The 17,675-nt window shown below is 50.6% G+C and overlaps 2 protein-coding genes across 4 annotated transcripts in view; one reads left to right on the forward strand and one right to left on the reverse strand.

Moving 5' to 3' along the window:
* The window catches only part of RGS9 (regulator of G protein signaling 9), a 35,787-nt gene extending 27,012 nt beyond the window's left edge, over positions 1–8,775 (reverse strand). For all 3 annotated transcript variants that reach the window (XM_076353637.1, XM_076353636.1, XM_076353638.1), the window contains exons 1-2: positions 8,686–8,775; positions 2,049–2,145 (exon numbers count right to left, since the gene is read on the reverse strand). In XM_076353637.1, the coding sequence (XP_076209752.1) occupies positions 2,049–2,145; positions 8,686–8,748 (160 nt within the window). In that variant the 5' untranslated portion in view covers positions 8,749–8,775. The remainder of the gene's footprint in view (positions 1–2,048; positions 2,146–8,685) is intronic.
* Positions 8,776–15,731: 6,956 nt separating this feature from the next.
* The window catches only part of GNA13 (G protein subunit alpha 13), a 29,727-nt gene continuing 27,783 nt past the window's right edge, over positions 15,732–17,675 (forward strand). The window contains exon 1 of the mRNA XM_076354110.1: positions 15,732–16,057. Within this exon, the coding sequence (XP_076210225.1) occupies positions 15,775–16,057 (283 nt within the window). The 5' untranslated portion in view covers positions 15,732–15,774. The remainder of the gene's footprint in view (positions 16,058–17,675) is intronic.

The raw sequence follows: 17,675 nt of genomic DNA on the forward strand, positions 1-17,675 counted from the left end.
GTTCTTTTGGTGGGGTGTGGCCAGTCGTACCCATAATCAGCATAAACTTCCAGCAGTTTTAGTTTTATGTTCTGCAGGGGGAAACATCATGAACCTCCTTCCATTTAAACAGGGCAAAAATGCACTCATTCCCTGATCAACTATTGGTCTTTTCCTCCAAATGTCCCCTAGGATTGCAGATTGAGGTGTTGACCTTTCTTGACATTGCAGTGATGACTTAACTTTCTAATAGGGGCTCAGAGCTCTTATCCTACCGCCTGCTTCCTGAAATAGATTAAATTAGAGGATTATCTCATCACTCATTTCTAGACAGCTCTCTCTGTAAGCCTTTTCCCCCAAGGTGCGCATTTAACATGAAGGTTTATTTGCCTTTTCTGTTGTGAGCCATTTTACTGACACTGAATTTAACTAGTTAGCTTCCTGCACATGAAGAGCCAAGCTCTCTTCAGTGGATCTGTATCCACTGCTCTAATGTCTTCACCATTCCCTCACTAAACATGAATCAATCTCTTTTGCAACACCCAGAAGCCAATCAGTATATACGCAACTTGCGCAGCACTACAAATACCATAGTTTAGAGAGTGATGACTGCCACGCAAGGAGACTGTAAGTCCCTTGCCTATCAGAAGTTGACTAGAATTTATGACTTATGCAAGAGGGAACTCGTAGCAATTCCAGCTAAGGAACCAGAATAAAGCAGACAGCACGCAAAGAGGATGAACACCAATAGGCATCTTCCCTCCACATCACCTAGCCACGGACTTTTAGGAAGTGGTATTTTACACTGGCCAGACATCAAGAGAAGTACTTGTTCCCCCTGCACTTAATCTAGTTGGCACGTTATCTTCAGTACAGGGGAAACTTTTCTGCAGTGCTGCCTTAACTATTCGCTAACAGCTAGGGGCGGCAAGGCCAGATCCTTTGCAGATGCAAAGCACTCCACCAAATTCAGCTGCATAATAGCTATGTAAGCCAGGATATGGTTTGTACTGTAATGCATGGAGGGTGCTGCTGAGAACGAGCTTCAGATGTCATCTAAGTTCTCCTTACCCTTTCACTGACTGACTGTACCCATGGGCAACTGACTTCATCTCAGTGCCTCTGCTTCCTCATTTTTTAAAAAAATTGGGGCAAACACCACACAGGGCCTACTGGGCTTTGCAAATACAGTGGGGAAAAATTAATCTATTTGGCTAAGTTGTCTCCTGAGTTGCCTGGAGCAAGCTCACTGCTTTCAGTGGGAGTTTGTGTTCTGGATTTCAAAGTGCTGCAGAAAGACCAAAGCAGGAGGAGGAAACTTTGGTACAGTGTGTGTGAATATTTATAGCAGAGGATGCTTCACAAGAGCTTTTGTGGAGGTTTGGAGAACAGGGAAGCAGAGGTACTGATAGTGCCCTGTGAAAGGAGCTAGCAGGCACAAAGGAGACTGCGATAAGAGCTGCCTGTAACGCCATACGTGACACAGCGCAGCACAGCTCCCTGTCTGTTTCTTCTTCAGCCTGCTTGAAGGAAGAAAAGCTGTCATTTAGAGGCAGAGAAGTGGGTTGGATATTTTGTTCTTTTCCTGTGTACCGAAGAAAAATGATTATTAGCAGAAAATGTTAAAAGGGAGACTAATTGTTTGTTGTTCATTTCTGAAGTTCAGTTTGACTCCAGTCTGCCTATTTTAATCGGATTTTAATATTTATCCTTATTTATGATCCAGCCCCACCAGGAATACAACAGGTCTGGAGGCTGAAGCACCTATTCACCTGTATGCTAAGAGAAAGCAAGGTCACTTGAGTTAAACTCATGTGTGACAGCTAAAAGTGCATGATTATCAATCTCTGTGTGTCTGATACAAAGAGCTAGGAGTGAAATGACACACGAGTGAGAATGAGATAAAAGGAGCAGGTATGTTTCAAAGGATGTACGGCAAATATTTTTGGGAACGCGGGCTCCAGTATGCACCCAGGCAGTGGTAACCCTGGGGTGGCCATGGGGTCCACACACAGCTTTTCTTTGATGAACTTCCTTGGCCCAGTCCCTTTCCCCGGCGAAGCTCTTACCTGCCACAGCGTGTGGGATGTTTGTGATCATCACCCTCTGTGACTGCGTCTTGATGCCCGTGTCTGGATTCTGCATCTCCATCATAAGTGCTTCAATCTGCAAAGCATGGCAGGGACAGGACGCATTACAGGAGTGGACAGGAGGGAGCCCCAGGACCACCGCAGCTCTGGGCAGCATCCCAGAAGGGTGTGCAGTGGCATGCCACTGGAACAGATGCAATGGCCACAGTCCTCTCCAAACCTCCCCTTTCCATTAGAGATGCCACCTCCAAACCATGTCAGCTTTCACACTGACTCACAGTGTCACTCCCTCCTACAGAAGTCACACACACAGCCGGGGTTAGCAGACAAGGGACAGGATGTAACCACTCCGTGAGAGCTGAGCTAAAAAAAAAAAATATTTAATTAAAAAAAAAAAACCCTCTGCTACCCATAAATGTGTTTCTCTGGCTCAGTGGGCTATTTGCTGGGGCAATAAGAAAGAAAAAGGGGGGAGGAAAAAAAATCTTTGCTTCTATTGCACAAATACCCCAGCTGTGCACAGACTTGTAGATACTGCACCACGCACCAAGAAAATAAGCTATATTTTGGCTGGAGACCAAACAGCAAAGGTTCTGTTTCTGGTCTGCAGATAATAACCAGACAGGACTTTAGAAGAGCAACAGGAAAAGCACACCGCTTTGCTCCAGGGCTGAGCAAGAAGCTCAAACCCAGGGGAGATGAGAACAGCCCGCCCTTTGAGAAAGCACAGCCACCACCCGAGCCAAGGCTTTGAAAAGCTGGCCAAGGACCGATTACAGCGGGGACCAGAATTTGCGTGTGGGAAAGCAGACTGCAAACACAGAAATAGAGCCCAGCTCGTAGGAAGGAGGTGTCCAAGGGACTCTCCGGCCGTTCTTGTGGACGGATGCACCCACCCAGGGTCTTAGCCCCATCTGTGGGCAGCAAAACTAAGTCCCTCTGGGGATGGGGCAGAGACACACGATCCGGAGAAACTCACTCACCTATCTGGCAGCATCTCCTGCCTTTGATTTCTGAGGGATGCCAATGACTCGTTTGTAGACTCACTGCCTAAGTTTTTAACAGATCATGTTACGGAGGATGAGTCTCACCCTCAGGGCCAGACTTTGTCTTTTCTCTTCCCCCCCCCCCCCCCTTTTTTTTTTTCTTTTTTTTTTTTAAGATTAAGATTTTCAAAGATATTTTCCTCCTCTTATATTTGACTTCTTGCTAGCACTATCCTAAAAGTGCAAGAGCCTCCTGCTTGCACTCGGGATCCTCTACTCAGATGGGTGGGGTTGGGCACGCTCCTCATCTCCTTGGTTTATATTATCTGAGTGCCGTGAGAGCATTCGCTTTATGGAAGATGCTCTTTTTTCTGTCTTCTGCGTCCAAAGATATTCAATCAAAACTGGTCCAACAGGACCAATTTGGTCTCTCTGCACATCCATTTTGAGTGAGGCTGTAGCTTTTTAACTAGGATTAGAGGATTAATGAGTGTGACTTGATGACACTCACACATAATGAAGGGTATTGTCTTCACAGGCACCACAGTGACTTTGGTCCTAAGTCTTGCCAAGTTCAGTGAGGATTTAAGCCTGCAGTGACAGGATGCACTCTGGGCTTGACAGTAAAAATGGATTTTCAACTGTTTTTAAAGCCAGTGTCAAATTAATACTGAAATGGAGAAGCCTGGTAAAATTTCACACAAATATTTATATAAATACTTATATAAAATATTTTAAAATAGCAAAACCAGACCCAAAGCCATGGAATATGAAGACTTTTTTAGACTTTTTAACTGAACCCCCAGTATCGGCCTCAGCAAGTTCAAGGTTGGGCGTGGAGAGATGCCCATGTAGCTGTGTGAGATGAGGTGAGGCAGGATGGTCCAGCAGGCAGGGCACTAATTTAGGGAACTCAGATTCAGTTCCCTCTGAGCAAACGCGGGTGATCTTGGGGAAGTCACCTACTCTTCCATAACTGCATGCCCGCTCCACAGACATGCCTCATCAGCACACAGTGCTGCTCATCACCACCGTACCGCAGTGCCGTGACCACTGGCCAGGTCCCACCAGGCTCAAGCAGGACTTGTTCCCTACAAGCAGTACAGCACACCCTGCCCCAGCACGGGGCTGCCGTTCGCTCCCTGGTGGGCTTGAAAGACGGGTCTTTACTAGCCAAGAGCAAGGAATTGGCTCAGAAACCCACACAGCCTCCCAGCACAGCATGTTCCCTTTCTTCAACGAGCAAAGAGCTCCAGACTATTGTTGCATTCATACCCCACCAGGCTCCCTCTTGTCGTTGGAGAAATAACATATATTAAAAAGAAACAAGTGAGATGAGCCAGGGAGCTGCTGTTGGGGGGTGCCTGCTGCTCTGGCTGCAAACCATGCACTTTGCTGATCAAAACTCAGCCTGTCTCTTCCTCTTCTCCTAAGGGAACATTCTGCTGATTACAGGTTGCTGGCAATTAGGAGTTGCTGTCAGCACCAGCCTGACTGTGGGAGGCCAGGAGGGCTGGTTAAAATACAGTGGGAACATTGCTTGCTTTGCTAAGGGCTCTAGCTCATTTTGTCACACTTTCGGCCAGGGAAGCACTATCTGATTTGAATTTTGTAGAGCCAGAAGCCACTTCCTGATGCTGGTTGATGGGTGGAGATGTGCGCTGAGGTAAATATCAGCAGGAGGACTGCTAAAGGAGCCAGGCTCTGGGGTGAGCTCACCTCAAGCACAAAGCCACCATGAGGCACGAGCCCCACTGAGGTTTCCCTTCAGATCAGCCAGAATCTCTGTACAGAGGTGACCTTACCCCAAAAGCCACAGAGGAAACAACAGGAAAACTGTCTGCCCCCCATCTGATTGCAAGAAGTTACAGGGTTCACTGAGTGCAAAGCAAAACTCGAACTCGCAAACGATAAAAAAAGCATCCCTGCATTTCAGGAGCACATGGGAAGCCCCAGGGAAGGTAAGGGTCCTCTCTGCAAATGATTAGTGATTAACAGGGCGCCCATAGTTCTGGAGGAGGATGGATCCAGCATGGATGCTCTCCCATGGGAGGGAGCAGTGGGGGCAGATGACCGCTGATGGATTGCTTGGATGAGTTACCGCGGGTACGTTTCCCATCCTTGTTCCTCTGAGCTTTACCCTTTGGGCACCACCAGCTCCCCAGGCTCAGGGCATCCGTACTGCAGAAGCATCAGGCTCTGGGTGCTGAGACTCTGACATGCAACAGCAAAACACTTCCGAGGTAAGTAGTTCAGCCCCTCTCAGCATCAACCCAGACAGAGGCATCTTTGCTTCAGATGTAAGAAAGACAAATTTTTCCAGCATGGTCCAGCTCACAGCCGAGTGCCCACTCCTGGTGCTACAATTAAACATCTGTTTTCTCCATCGTGAGTATTTTCCCAGTTCTAGCCCCCTCACTGCCTGGTACTGTTTGCAAAGATCATCCCTCCCTGCTCTGATTTCCAAGGTAGCAATACAGTCCTTCATCACAACTCTGGCCTCAGAAGGCTAATTCAGTTGTTTTCTAGGTCTACAACTAACAATCCTGCTTTGTACATTCATGGATGATCAGAAAAAAGAAGAAATGAAAAAAAAAATTAATTGTTAACCACCTAAAACTTCCTGCTTTTTCTTAATTAAAGCTGAGAGGAGGAGGCCTGTTCCCACCCAGTGCACAGCAATCCCACACCCAAAGGAAGTAAATCTGTGAATGGGGAGGGCAGGGCTCTAGCTGGCTCTTTCCACATGCTCCCTCTTCCCTCACTGTGCTGCCATCACCTCTCCGGCCAAGTCTTCTACTTAAACCCACACAGCAGCAAAACCAAACCTAAGCAGTCCCGCCTGGCTGGGCCCACTGTCTCTCACCAGGGCTGCTCAGAGCATGTCACGCTCGATGCAATGCTCCACAGAAACGCGTAGCACCAGCATCTCCCCATCTGGAATAGGGAAAGGAAGGACGGGATGAGGCTGAGCTTGGCTTAAAGCTCAACTCGAGCCATATCCAGGGCTGCACTTAAACAGAGAGCACGAGTCCGATGGATAGCTCCTTCCAGCAAAAACACGATTCGGATGCTCACACACCTCGAGAAATATCCAGGCAGATGAGGGCCAGCAGCTGCTGGAGAGTGTAAGCCCAGAGAATTGAAGCCAGGCTGAAGAAGCCCCCAACCACGCTGCAGATCCTGGGCCAGTCCCTCCCCGGTTGCAGAGCTGCCTCGGGAGGAGCCATTAGGGACCAGAGTAAGGAGGAGGCAGAGGAAAAAGGCGAGTGGCATCCATCAGCCCTTCCCACGAGGTATGAGTCACGATGCAGCTCATGTAGCACAGCAAGGAAAAATACACAGCCCAGCAGCCGCTCGAGAGCACAGCCCTGCCCAGCGCTGCCTCCTGCTTTGCCAGCTGATGCCCAACGGAGGCCAGATCCTGGCTGCTGGGGTAGGCACAGGCACCAAGAGCTTGGGCTGATTTAAGCTCTCCCAGCATCTGGCCAAGCGCATGTAGCCAAAATGCATTTCAGAGGCTTCCTCCTGTCCCGACAGACTTTTGTGCCAATATTCTTCTTACCAAGACCGTTTAGGAGGGGAAAAAAATAGAATAAAGCAACCTAAGCGTTAGTCGTGGGTATTTCATGGACTAGCAGGCGTTGCAGGGCCTTGGAGGGGGCTCCCTGATTCCCCCGTGGTTTGGCCATGAAGACCAAGCTCTGCATCCAGCTCAAGTCATGCAGAGAGCAGCCTCACAGCAAGTACACAGCACTGCCCACCACCCCCAAAGCAAACCCCTTTCCTCTCCCCCTGTCCGATGGCAGGATTGCTGTGGTCACAAGATGCCTGCTGGAGAACCAGCACACGGAAACGCATCACAGCTGCAAAGGTGCAACAGGGCCAGCAGCCTGACAGCACAGCAGGGATCCCTCCGTGCAGCTGGAGCAAACCCATGGTTACAGCGTATGTGCCAGCTTGAGCACAGACTTAAGCAATTAACAAAGCCTCTCTCCAGGATTTTAGCTCCTCGCAGATCTAAGCCTGCAAGGCGCTTGCTGGATGCTTGCCGAGCATCCTCAGCTCCCACCACAGGCAACCAGTAAAGACGCTCGGTATGTCAGGGGAGCTCTGAGGACACGGCCGTCCGCGTACAGACCACACTGCCATATAAGAGCCGAGGCTCCATCCATGGCTTCCCTGAGGTCTGAAAAAACCAGAGGAGGAATGAAAACAGAGATGAGAGCCAAAGCCTTTCTGCTGACCATCCAGGAGCTTCCTTTCCTCATGCTAACAGGTCTTAAGACTTGCAAAGCACTAGAACTACTCAAACCCTCTCACTGCTCACAGTGTGAGTGGCGCATGCTCCGTAACTGTGGTTTGCTGTATTTTAACAGATCTTCCCACCTGAGGAACTCAGAGCACTTTGCAAAGACTGCTACGCTCCTATGGAGCAGCTAAAGCACAGCTGCTGGAGGTTGTTTTCTCAAAGCACACAGCTTCTCTTCTGCACCCCCGCATGCAACCCCACGGAATATTACTCAGTGCAGAATTTGGCCCAGAGTATTTCCTTTGGCAGGGCTCCCCAGCCAAATTTACCTTGAAAGACACAGCACCAAAGAAAATACCTTCTTTACTTCCTCTAGTGTAAAAAGTACAGTGCTTGTATTGCCAGGCTCATACCTTAGCACTGAATAGCCCCAAATTTCCCCCCTTCTCCCCCTGGAATCCTCCTCAGGTCGTGGGTGTTGCAGGAAAGCTAACTATGACTTGAACAGCAACTGGCTGGCTGTACTTGTCACTGAAAATTCAGCTAATTCCACTCAACAGGATAAGCCACAGGCAGGAGAGGTGGGTGGGAGAAAAGCTAGCTTAACACTCTGTTTTTAAAAATCTGCAGATACCAGTCATACTAAAACCGGCTACGCTTTTGAATGAACGCTACAGAAAAAAAAACACCGAATGCTTTACAAAATTACGCATCACATCCAAAAGTGTAGGCATACATCTTCCCACTCTTTCAACTGTTTCTGGTCACAAACACGCTCATTTCTGAAAAAGTGGAAAGAGGCAGAGAGCAGACAGTTGGCCATGATACCTCCTCCGAAAGCGGACATCAGGTAGAAGCATTGGGAACGTGTGCGCTGGACCAACCATGGTCCAGAGCTGAACTGAGCGGCCTGGCACCACAGGTGATGTTTTTTTCCCTGGGAAATGACACAGTTTTGAGGGTCTTTGAGGAAAAAGATGGGAGAGGGAGAAAACATGTCAGGAGAATAATTCAGCTGAGGCTAAGCTACAAAAATAAACAAAATTACAGTTTTATTTCCTCTGTGACTTCAGTACATGTTGCCCCTCAGACCCCCAGCCTGAACCCCGGAGCCAGCTGAGATCCACGAGGCTCCGCAACAGGTCGCAGCCTCAAACCGCTGGGGATGGGGCTGTCAGCCCTCGGACCCCACACGCCCAGAGGGGCCCCGGAGAGCCGTGGCCGGGCAGGATGCTATGAACACGGGTCCCCCCGCCCGGAGCACCGGTCAGCGCTGCCCCAGGCACGGCATCGCCCCGCCCGGACGCCGCCCCGACGTGCCCGCCGGTGCTGATGCCCAGAGCGGTGCGGCTGTCCCCCGGCGCTGCTCAGCCCTCACCTTTTTCAGGAAGGCCATCCGCGGCCGGTGGCGCTGCCCCTGGTCGAGCCGTGCGACGGTCATGGTGCCGGGCCGGGCAGCGCGGCGGGCGGAGCGGGCTGGCGGAGCGGCGGCCCCGACCGGGCGCACCTGGCTACGGCCACCCGCCACCGCCTCCTCTCCCTGCCGGGGGCGGCGCCAGCGCTGCGCGCCTCAGCCAATCAGCACCCGCCGCCCCACGCTCATTTACATGAAGGCGTGGGGCAGCGCGGCTGCCGCCTCGGGGCGCTAGTGGGAGCCCGCTCGGCCCGCGGCGGGGCCTGGGCCTGGGCCTGGGCCTGGGCCTGGGCCTGGGCCTGGGCCTGGGCGAAGGAGGGGGCCGGGGCCGGGGCTGGGTGCAGGGGCCAGGTGCAGGGGCCAGGCCTTGGGGTTGGGAACAGGGGAGGGGGCTGATGGAGGTATAACATGGTTCTGGAAGGTGCTGGGTGCCTGTAGCTGTCCGTGTGAAGCGAGCTTGGTAGTCACACTGGAAACGGTCCTTACAAAAGGAGGGTGTTTGCGCAGAGCAGGCGGCGTTAGGGAGGGGGAGGCAGGAGCTGGCAGAGCCCCCACTCGCTGCTCTTCTCCGGAAGGAGGAGAATCCCTCCCCAAAACACTCCTAGTCTGGAGCCAGGGTAAAATCAAGGGCACCTAAGACCAAGCTGTTGTGACTAAGCGTTGTGTGTGTGCAAGAGGTAAGCAGTGCTTCAGGCACCTGCTCCTTGAATGCCACCAGCCTTGCTAAGCTCAGCTCAGCTCAGCTCAGCTGTGGATGCAGGAGCCAGCTGGGTGGTTTTTGGGGAGTCAGCTTTGCCATGAGGGGAAATTGTGACTTATGGTGACCAGAGGAAGACCACGGGGTTACACAGTGCTTCCTCACGATGGAGCTGTCTCATGCCAGTGGGTGGGGGAACAGTACCCGACTGGCAGCACTGGAAACCAAGAGCTCCGTTTCTCTGGTTTCTTCAGAAAACAGTGGAATTTCCTCCTGCTGCCCAGGGCTCGGCCTGCCAGCGCAGCCGGGCAGGAGGAGAGGAGTGGGTCCTCGCTCACGCAGAATCTAATTGTGCCAAGGCTCGTATGAGGCATTCCCAGGAATTCCTACCGGCCATGTGGGCATGTTGCCTTTTGCACATCGCACACCTACACATGCTGTGTGCCTACCTCCCTGCGCACCACACAGAGAGTAAGCACCCGTGGGAGCGTGCGCTCACACCTCAGCGTGCACGGAGTGCCATGTGTACGCGTACTGAGCAGGCACTGAGACCACGCTCTCCATGAGCCGCAGATCCCACCCAACGCTGCCAGCATGCTCCCGTGCATCCCATGGACACGCAGGCACAGGTCATGCAGGCACATTTATACCCCTCCATCCGCGTGCACACCACACGCTACACATCTGTGTTTCCAAGTCACACAGGGAGTGCCCACGCTTCCCACACATGTGCATAGCTGTTTCTCGGGGCAGTGCCTTCCCCGCCACGGTGTTTGTGACTGTTCTGACATTACAATCTGTGGTTCACACACTTGAGGAAAGCACGTTGGCTCTGAGCTCAGAGCAGAGCGCTTTTTCCATTCATAGTAATACCCTGAAGGCACAGGCTGCTTCCCCCGTTGCTTTGCTGCCCTCATGGAAGTGTTTTATCTTTATCTCTGCTCTTTCATAGTATCTGTGCAAGCCAGTGCTTTGGAAGGCCTTTCTCCTGTGTCTGCTCGGAGTCATTCCCATGTGAAATCCCCCCGTGAGTCACAGCAGCCACTGGATAACAGACACTCCTTACTTTCCAGAAGGCTTTTCCACCCTTCTCTGCTCTGTGCTGCTGACTTAACGATTACGAGTAACCTCTGTCATTCCACATGCTAGTATCAAAGTTATCATACCTCATGCTTCAGGGCATCAGCTGGTGGCCAAAAGGAGCAGGAGGAGAGTTCTCCACACGTTTGAAGTCTCTCATAATTCAAGAGTTGAGGTGCTGTTTGGTTCTTCATAACACAGCTCAGATCCCGGTGGCCCTCTGAAACTGCCAAGGTGACAGAAACTCCAGTAGCACAGACGGTCCTGGAGGCAAACAGCAGGAGAGAGGGGATATCAGAGTGGAGTCAGAAGAAGCAAGGGAAAGAACAGTGAAGGCACGCAGGCATTTTGATGATGCTAGCTAATAAAAGTGATTCCATCTCTGTTTGACAGAGACAGATATTGGCAGGAGATTAGGATGTCTATACTTGTAAGTAATTCTTTTGGACATAGTATCAGGGTAAATAGCACACAAAAAGATGTAGCTTCATTTCTTGGTTTGGTAGGCAAACTGGGAAAACTTGTTACAAACTACGAATGGTTCCTCTGAACAGCTGTTTTCCTTCCCCCTTCCTGGGTGGTGGAAGGACTCAGAAGTGCTCTAGGTGAGGTGCAAACACTGGCCTAAGAAAAGGATCAGTCGCCACCAACTGCATGTGCCCCACATACTTAGAGGAGCAAAAATGGTCATTTCACCCCAAAATACTGATTTTAACAGTTCCACAGAGGGATATTGGTGTCTTATTAATTAGAAAGATTTGAAAACTGGGTCTACAAATGAATTCGGAAAGAACAAAATTTCCTTGCAGGAGATACAGGAGAAATAGCTCTGAAGAGCTCAAGCTGAGGTGTGAACTCTTCAACCTTGCTGAGCTCCAAAGCTCCCGGTAATTTTAAATCCTGCTGATACACCACAGACACCCCCTCATAGATCAGGTGTGGATTTTTTTTGTTTCTAGTCTTCTCTGACAAGCTAAAATAAAGCCTATGGGTATTTCTCTCTCCATTATAAAGCTGCTTCGTGTCTTTGCTATAGAAGATGTCCAATGTAAATTCAGCTATGATAACATTTGTAAATGACCCAAACCACCAAACACAAGATCAGAGATGAACTGCATTTCACCTGCTGCCCAGGTGAACTACCCCAGCAGTTAATGTGCCACGGCAGGTCTGCCACGTGAAGCACAAGGCATTTAAATCAGATTATACAAGCTTGTAAAGGGCAGACACTCCTGGGCCTCTAATCACGAAACCTGCACTTGTGGAGAGCTAACAGTTCTACAGTCCCTGACACAGTCTGGCAGTTTTATGTGTGATTTTGTCGGTCAAGAAAGCAAGGGACTTGAATGGCGGGGGAGAGCGGCAGAGAGCGCCGGCAGCAGCTATGCAGACTCCCTGCTGATTTCTGGCTCCGCAAGTTAGTCCTGGCCTTTTAGCACCCCAAATACAGTGCTATTTACGTAACTGCAAGTTCATACCCTGCGCAGGAGGTACATGACGCTATAGTGAAAATACACTTGTGGTCAATGCATCAGAAGTCAATGGTGCAAGCCTGTGTGCTCTCCAGAGCCCACAGATCCCTCTCAGCCTGCACCCGAGGCCACGGATTGTGTCCCGGCCGGGGAAAGGTCTGGTGAGAATTGACTTTTGTCCCTCTGTTCTCCTTGTGAAGCCCCCGTAAGCCGTGATCATTCTCAACAAACCCGCTCACAATTCTCAACAGTTTCTCTTGTGGAAAGCACTGCAGAGGGAATCCCCCCTTTTTTTAAAGATCACATTTCCTACGTGGTTGCCCCTTCTTCACACATCAGAAGTTGAATCATGTAACACAAAAGGCATGTGGTGAGTAAACTACCTTTCTATCTAAGGAAACTGGGGACAGCCCTGAGGGGAAGGAAGGGGTAACATAAATGAAGCAACGAGAATGGTACTGTGAGCGTGGCAAGCTCAGGCTGAATTTCAGTACGCAGTTCCTTCCAGGAGGATTTCAAAGCAGTTTACAAAAAAAAAAAAAAAAAAAGTGCAAACTGTGGCATAGAGAAAGACATGATTTAATCTCAGGTCTCCCAGCAATGCAATAGTTAAAGCAATATCTCCAGAGTCCATTGTCCTGTCTGGCAGGGCAGGAGCACTCAAAATGAGAAGCTTCCTTAGCAGCCACATGGGAAGAGCTGTGAGCACGAATGGGCAGCATTTGCTTCCCGTCACTCCTGGACTTTCCAGGGACAGGAAAGCTAAGGAAAGAAGTGGCAAAGAGGAAGGAAAAAAGCAAAAGAGAGAAAGACCTTACGCACCCTGCCTTAGAGATGAAGCCTGGCTGCTGCGGCGAGAGGATGCAGCTGGGTTAACACCTGACCCACGACTGAGCTATTTGGCTTCCCCTGCTGAGCTGGATGACGCTGAGCCCACTTCAGTGTCCTCTCCAGGGATCAGCGTCATCCTCAGAGCAGGAATAGCCCTTCCCGCTCTGCAGCACACTGAGGGCCATGCCCCTGTGCCAGGAGATTGGGAATGGCATACCTAGGAGGTTTTGGAGGGCTCACCAGCCGCTGGGAACATGAAGGGTAGAGGAGGTAGGGCAGCGCTGGAAGGAGGCCAGGGACTACCCAAGACTTAGGTGACTTGGGCAGCTGGATATGTGGAATGACAGTATTTGAGAATGAGGTGACAAATCTGAGAGATCAGGGTGGCAGGAGGCAGGAGTGGCAGGGACCTGCGCCAAGAGGGACAGCAGGAAGCAGATGCCTGGTGCGTGATGGTTATGTGAGGCAGCTGGAGGGAGAGGCCAGAGCGAAGGGAGGCTTTAGCAAAGTCACCGGGTAGGCGAGTTCATGTGGGAAAGTGAAGTGAAAGGAGGAAAAAGAGGAAGGAAAAGGGCAAAACTGAGACTACCAGGGAGACCAATGGGAGATGGAAGCTGCCTTGAAAGGAAGCACAGGTAGCCCTAGGAGACACCTGTTTGTCCTGAAGCAGTTCTGGCCTCTGGTGAGGGATGCTCTGGGTTAGGAAGGTGATACTGCTGTTGGCAGACACCAGAAAACAGCTTTTACTCTTCATTCATTCATCCTTTATTGTTGAAGTCCGGGTTCAACATGATGAAGGTGCATCTCACTGCTGGCCTGGAAGGCAAGGACTCATTATGCCACCCTTGCGCAAGCTTGTCTGTTTATCATCTTCTCTGCTGCATGATTATGATTTTCTTAATCTGCTTCTACTGCTTACAGCATATGTTTTTTTGGTTATACTTCACTGGCAGGTGTTAATTAGCTTCTCAAAAAGTAGGCAACCAATATTGTTTCTATGTTTTGTTGTTGGCTTCCCTGTTTTTAACTCTCTCCTTCACTAAGAGGCAATAAATGTTCATCTTCCCTTAGCAAGGACATTAAACTTTTTGAAGGAAAGCGCAAGTGCTGTTACCAGTTTCACTTTGCAGGCAAGAAGCACAAAAGGAAAAACACTGGTAGGATTTTTATTCTCTGAAAACTACTTAACTCCAAGAGGAATTGTAGAAACTCGGGAGTTTCTGCATCTCTGAAGGTGAGATGAGAGCTGTGTGAAGTCAGCAAAGATCACTGTTTTAAACCTTGGACTAGAGCTCAGAAATGACTGGCTTCCACATCTGTACCCAGACCACCAGGATGTGCTTGTTGGATGACTATATTAATTTTATACCACATCCTGCTCTCCTATGAGAAATGCTTTTTTTTTTTTGTAAGGCAATATGGAATAGTTCATGTGGAATTTCTCTCCGTGTGGGGCCATCCTCTGTCTGAGGTGTGAACACCGATACTCGATCGCAGATTTTGAAGGAGGTCCTTCCAGTTGAGGCAGCGTGACATTTCCTTGTGCTAAACTCACCTCAAGAGTTTCCTCGGTCACTTCTTCCTTTTTCTAACTTAAGATTATTGTTAGAAAAAAAGCAGAAAAACATTGAGAGAAAAAGTCAGCAGGTACCAAAGGTAAGGAGATGTAAGGAGAACAAATGTTTAACGTAATCTTTGCATATGTAATTGCACGTATGTGATTTCCACACTATAAATAGCCATGTCAGGAAAGCACGACATGGACATACGTGCTTGCAACTGAGCTACACCACACATCTGTGTCCTTATGCCTACAGAACATAACCAGTGTGTCGGCGAGCAGGTACAAGACCACAGGCTTGCTGATCTGACCAACACATCTTACCTAACACTTCTCTGAATAGTTTTGAAAAATTGCATCAATAACCAAAGTAATACAAAAAGTTACTGTATCTTTTTGCCTTTCATCTTACGGACCGCATCTTCAGTCAGTGTATTTCTGTGTGGGGAGCAGTTGTATCACCTTGCAGTATGCTGGTGTAGTTGATGGCAAGTTAATTTTTTGCACAAATAACAAACAGGACGATTGTGCTCAGGGATGGGTCACACGAAGAGTCAGATTTTCAGTCCTTACTTATTATTTGCTCTACCCCTCATGTGAAGGGTTGCCAATATTTAGGAAAATTTTACTATTAAGCACTTGCAAATACTGTCTTTGTTTCTTTTAACTTAGTAACGGATAAAAAGCTCCACTCGCTTTTTATCACTCTGCCTGCATACAGCCTCCGCGTGAGGCCCAGAACCGGTGTGTTTGTTCAGCCTGGCGCCCTGTCCCAGCAGTACTGGAAGCCTCTTCTGAGAGGAGCAAAGAGGAAGTACGTGCCAAATTGTTCAAAGCGTTTTAGCGAAACTATTTTCTTTTTGTACCGAGAACAAAAACTGCTTAGCTGGCAAGCTTCATCCTGCCCCCCTGACCGAGAGCTGACCTCCCCCGGCCGCTCGCCTGTCAGCTTCCCTGCAGCGGCTGCGGGGCCGTGGCAGAGGTGCCGCCGCCGGGACCGGCTGAGCCTGGGCCTCATCTTCCGTCACGCGAGCCCACGCTTCGGTCCCGTTACGGCTGCGAACGCGACCCCGCCGGTAACGGAGGCCAAGGCAGCCGCAGCCGCCCCCTCCCGCCATTTCCTGTGAGGCGCCGCTCGTGGGCGGGGCTCCCGCCAAGGGCGGGAGCGAGCCGCTGTCACGTGACACCCCCCCCGGGCGGGCTGCGGGGGGAGGGGTTGGGCGCATCACGTGACGCAGGCCGCGGCTTGCCGGCGGGCAGCGGCGCCCCGCGGTCACGTGAGTGGGCGTGTGAGGCGGGAGCGAGGGCGTCACATGGCAGGGCGGGGCGTCGGGCGCGCATGCGCGGGCAGAGAGCGGGCTGGTGCGGGCCGGGCCGGGCGGCCGCTCCCCTCGCTGGCAGTGCTCGCTAAGATGGCGGACTTCCTGCCGTCGCGCTCCGTGCTGTCGGGCTGCTTCCCCGGCTGCCTGCTCACCAGCGGCGAGGCCGAGCAGCAGCGCAAGTCCAAGGAGATCGACAAGTGCCTCAACCGCGAGAAGACGTACGTGAAGCGCCTCGTCAAGATCCTGCTGCTGGGCGCGGGCGAGAGCGGCAAGTCCACCTTCCTCAAGCAGATGCGGATCATCCACGGGCAGGACTGGGACCGGGCGGCCCGCGAGGAGTTCCGCGCCACCATCTACAGCAACGTGATCAAGGGTGGGTGAGCGGCGGCGGCGGGGCCGGCCCGCCCGGCGAGGCACCGGGCCGGCGGCCTGCGGGGGCACGGCCCGGCCGGGGGGCGTGGGGGGGTGGCGCCCTCAGGGCGGGAGCGGGGGGTGCGGCGGGCCGCTGAGAGCCGCGGGGTCGCTGCCTCCTCCCGCACGGTCGGCGCTTTCGTTTCGGTCGCCTCACCCTTCCTCCCGCCGAGGACGGGCGGCCCCGCGCTGCCGGCGTCAGCGGCCGGGGAGCAGTCCCCCTCCGGGCCCGCGGGATGTCACTTCTGCCGGGACGGGGCGTCCCCCGCGGCGGGCGCTGGCCCGGGTGCGGCCCGCCGTGCTGCGGAGGGCGGCTTCGGCTCTTGCCGTGGGAGCAGCGGTTTCAGTCCGTAAGGTCCCGAGCTTTGCCATTTCCTGGTAACGCGATCGCAGTAATGAGCGGTAATGGATGGGGGAGAGGTGCACCTGAAGGTGCGTGAGGATGAGACGTGTCCTGTGCCTGAGGAGGAAGCGCTCTTTGCATTTCACTTCAGTGGAAGAAACGTTGCCATCGTGTTGGAAACTAGGCTGACACATCAATTAACAGAAACCCGCACACAGAGCCACTTTTCATAGATGCGTTGCCAAAACCTCCACACATGGTTTAGGAGCCGGCTCTGATTTCACTGCTGTCATCCGTACTTAATTGGTCATCCTTACTTATTTTCTCTCTCTTACCTAAATCGCTCATCAGATTTTCGGTTTGAACTGTGTAATAGTTGGACAAAGTCTTAACTAAGTTTCTCAAAACAGTGGAGCGTTGTCAGACCTCGGCTCTTGAAGGGCGCTGAGGTCCAGTGATTCTTAAAGAGAATTGCTTTACAAAACTGTTTACAAATCAAGCCTGGAAAAACTATAAATAGCAAGGCAGTAGGAATCACAAGCATGGACGTTGACCAGGTTATAGTTTATTAATACAGTAAGGTACTTCCTACTCTGTGAAAGTATACACGTAGGAACTGCAGATCTCTTCTGGAGGCTGCTTTCCTGCAGTCATTGCTTTTGACAGAAAAATTATGAAAAGAGAATGAAGCTTGAAAAAAATACTTTGGCATTGAACAAGTATATTGTTATACAGTCATTTGTTACTACATCATAATCTCCTTATGCCTTTACAGTTGCTTATTCTTACTGGATTTTATTTCTTTTTATTTTTTCATCAGTAAACTTAGTACTAGAATTCATTTCCCTGCATTTCCCTTATCAGTATGATCACAATGTTGTTTTTTTTTTTGAAGTCCTGTATAAGAGAAGTTTAAAAATACTCTGTTTCTCCTAGAGAATATTTACCAAAACAACAACAACAAAAACTGCGGGGAAGTCTTTAGGTGATACAACTCCTTCTGCACTTAAGCAGTAAAAACATACTTTTTAGAAAGTGCTGTGATTTTAGTAAATGTCTTCGTATCTCTGAAAACGTTAAAGGCAGTGATAACTCTCTACAATTAGATATAACTAGATGCCAAGTTAATAAGAATACAAAGGCTAGGGAACCTTAAAATAAGCCATCAGATGGTTTAACATATTCTGAAATAAGCTTTTAAACATACTTCATTTGTCTTGTATTTGTGCTAGGTAAA

The sequence above is a fragment of the Aptenodytes patagonicus genome, chromosome 16 (assembly GCF_965638725.1).
Source record: "Aptenodytes patagonicus chromosome 16, bAptPat1.pri.cur, whole genome shotgun sequence".
In the NCBI taxonomy this organism is placed as follows: domain Eukaryota; kingdom Metazoa; phylum Chordata; class Aves; order Sphenisciformes; family Spheniscidae; genus Aptenodytes; species Aptenodytes patagonicus.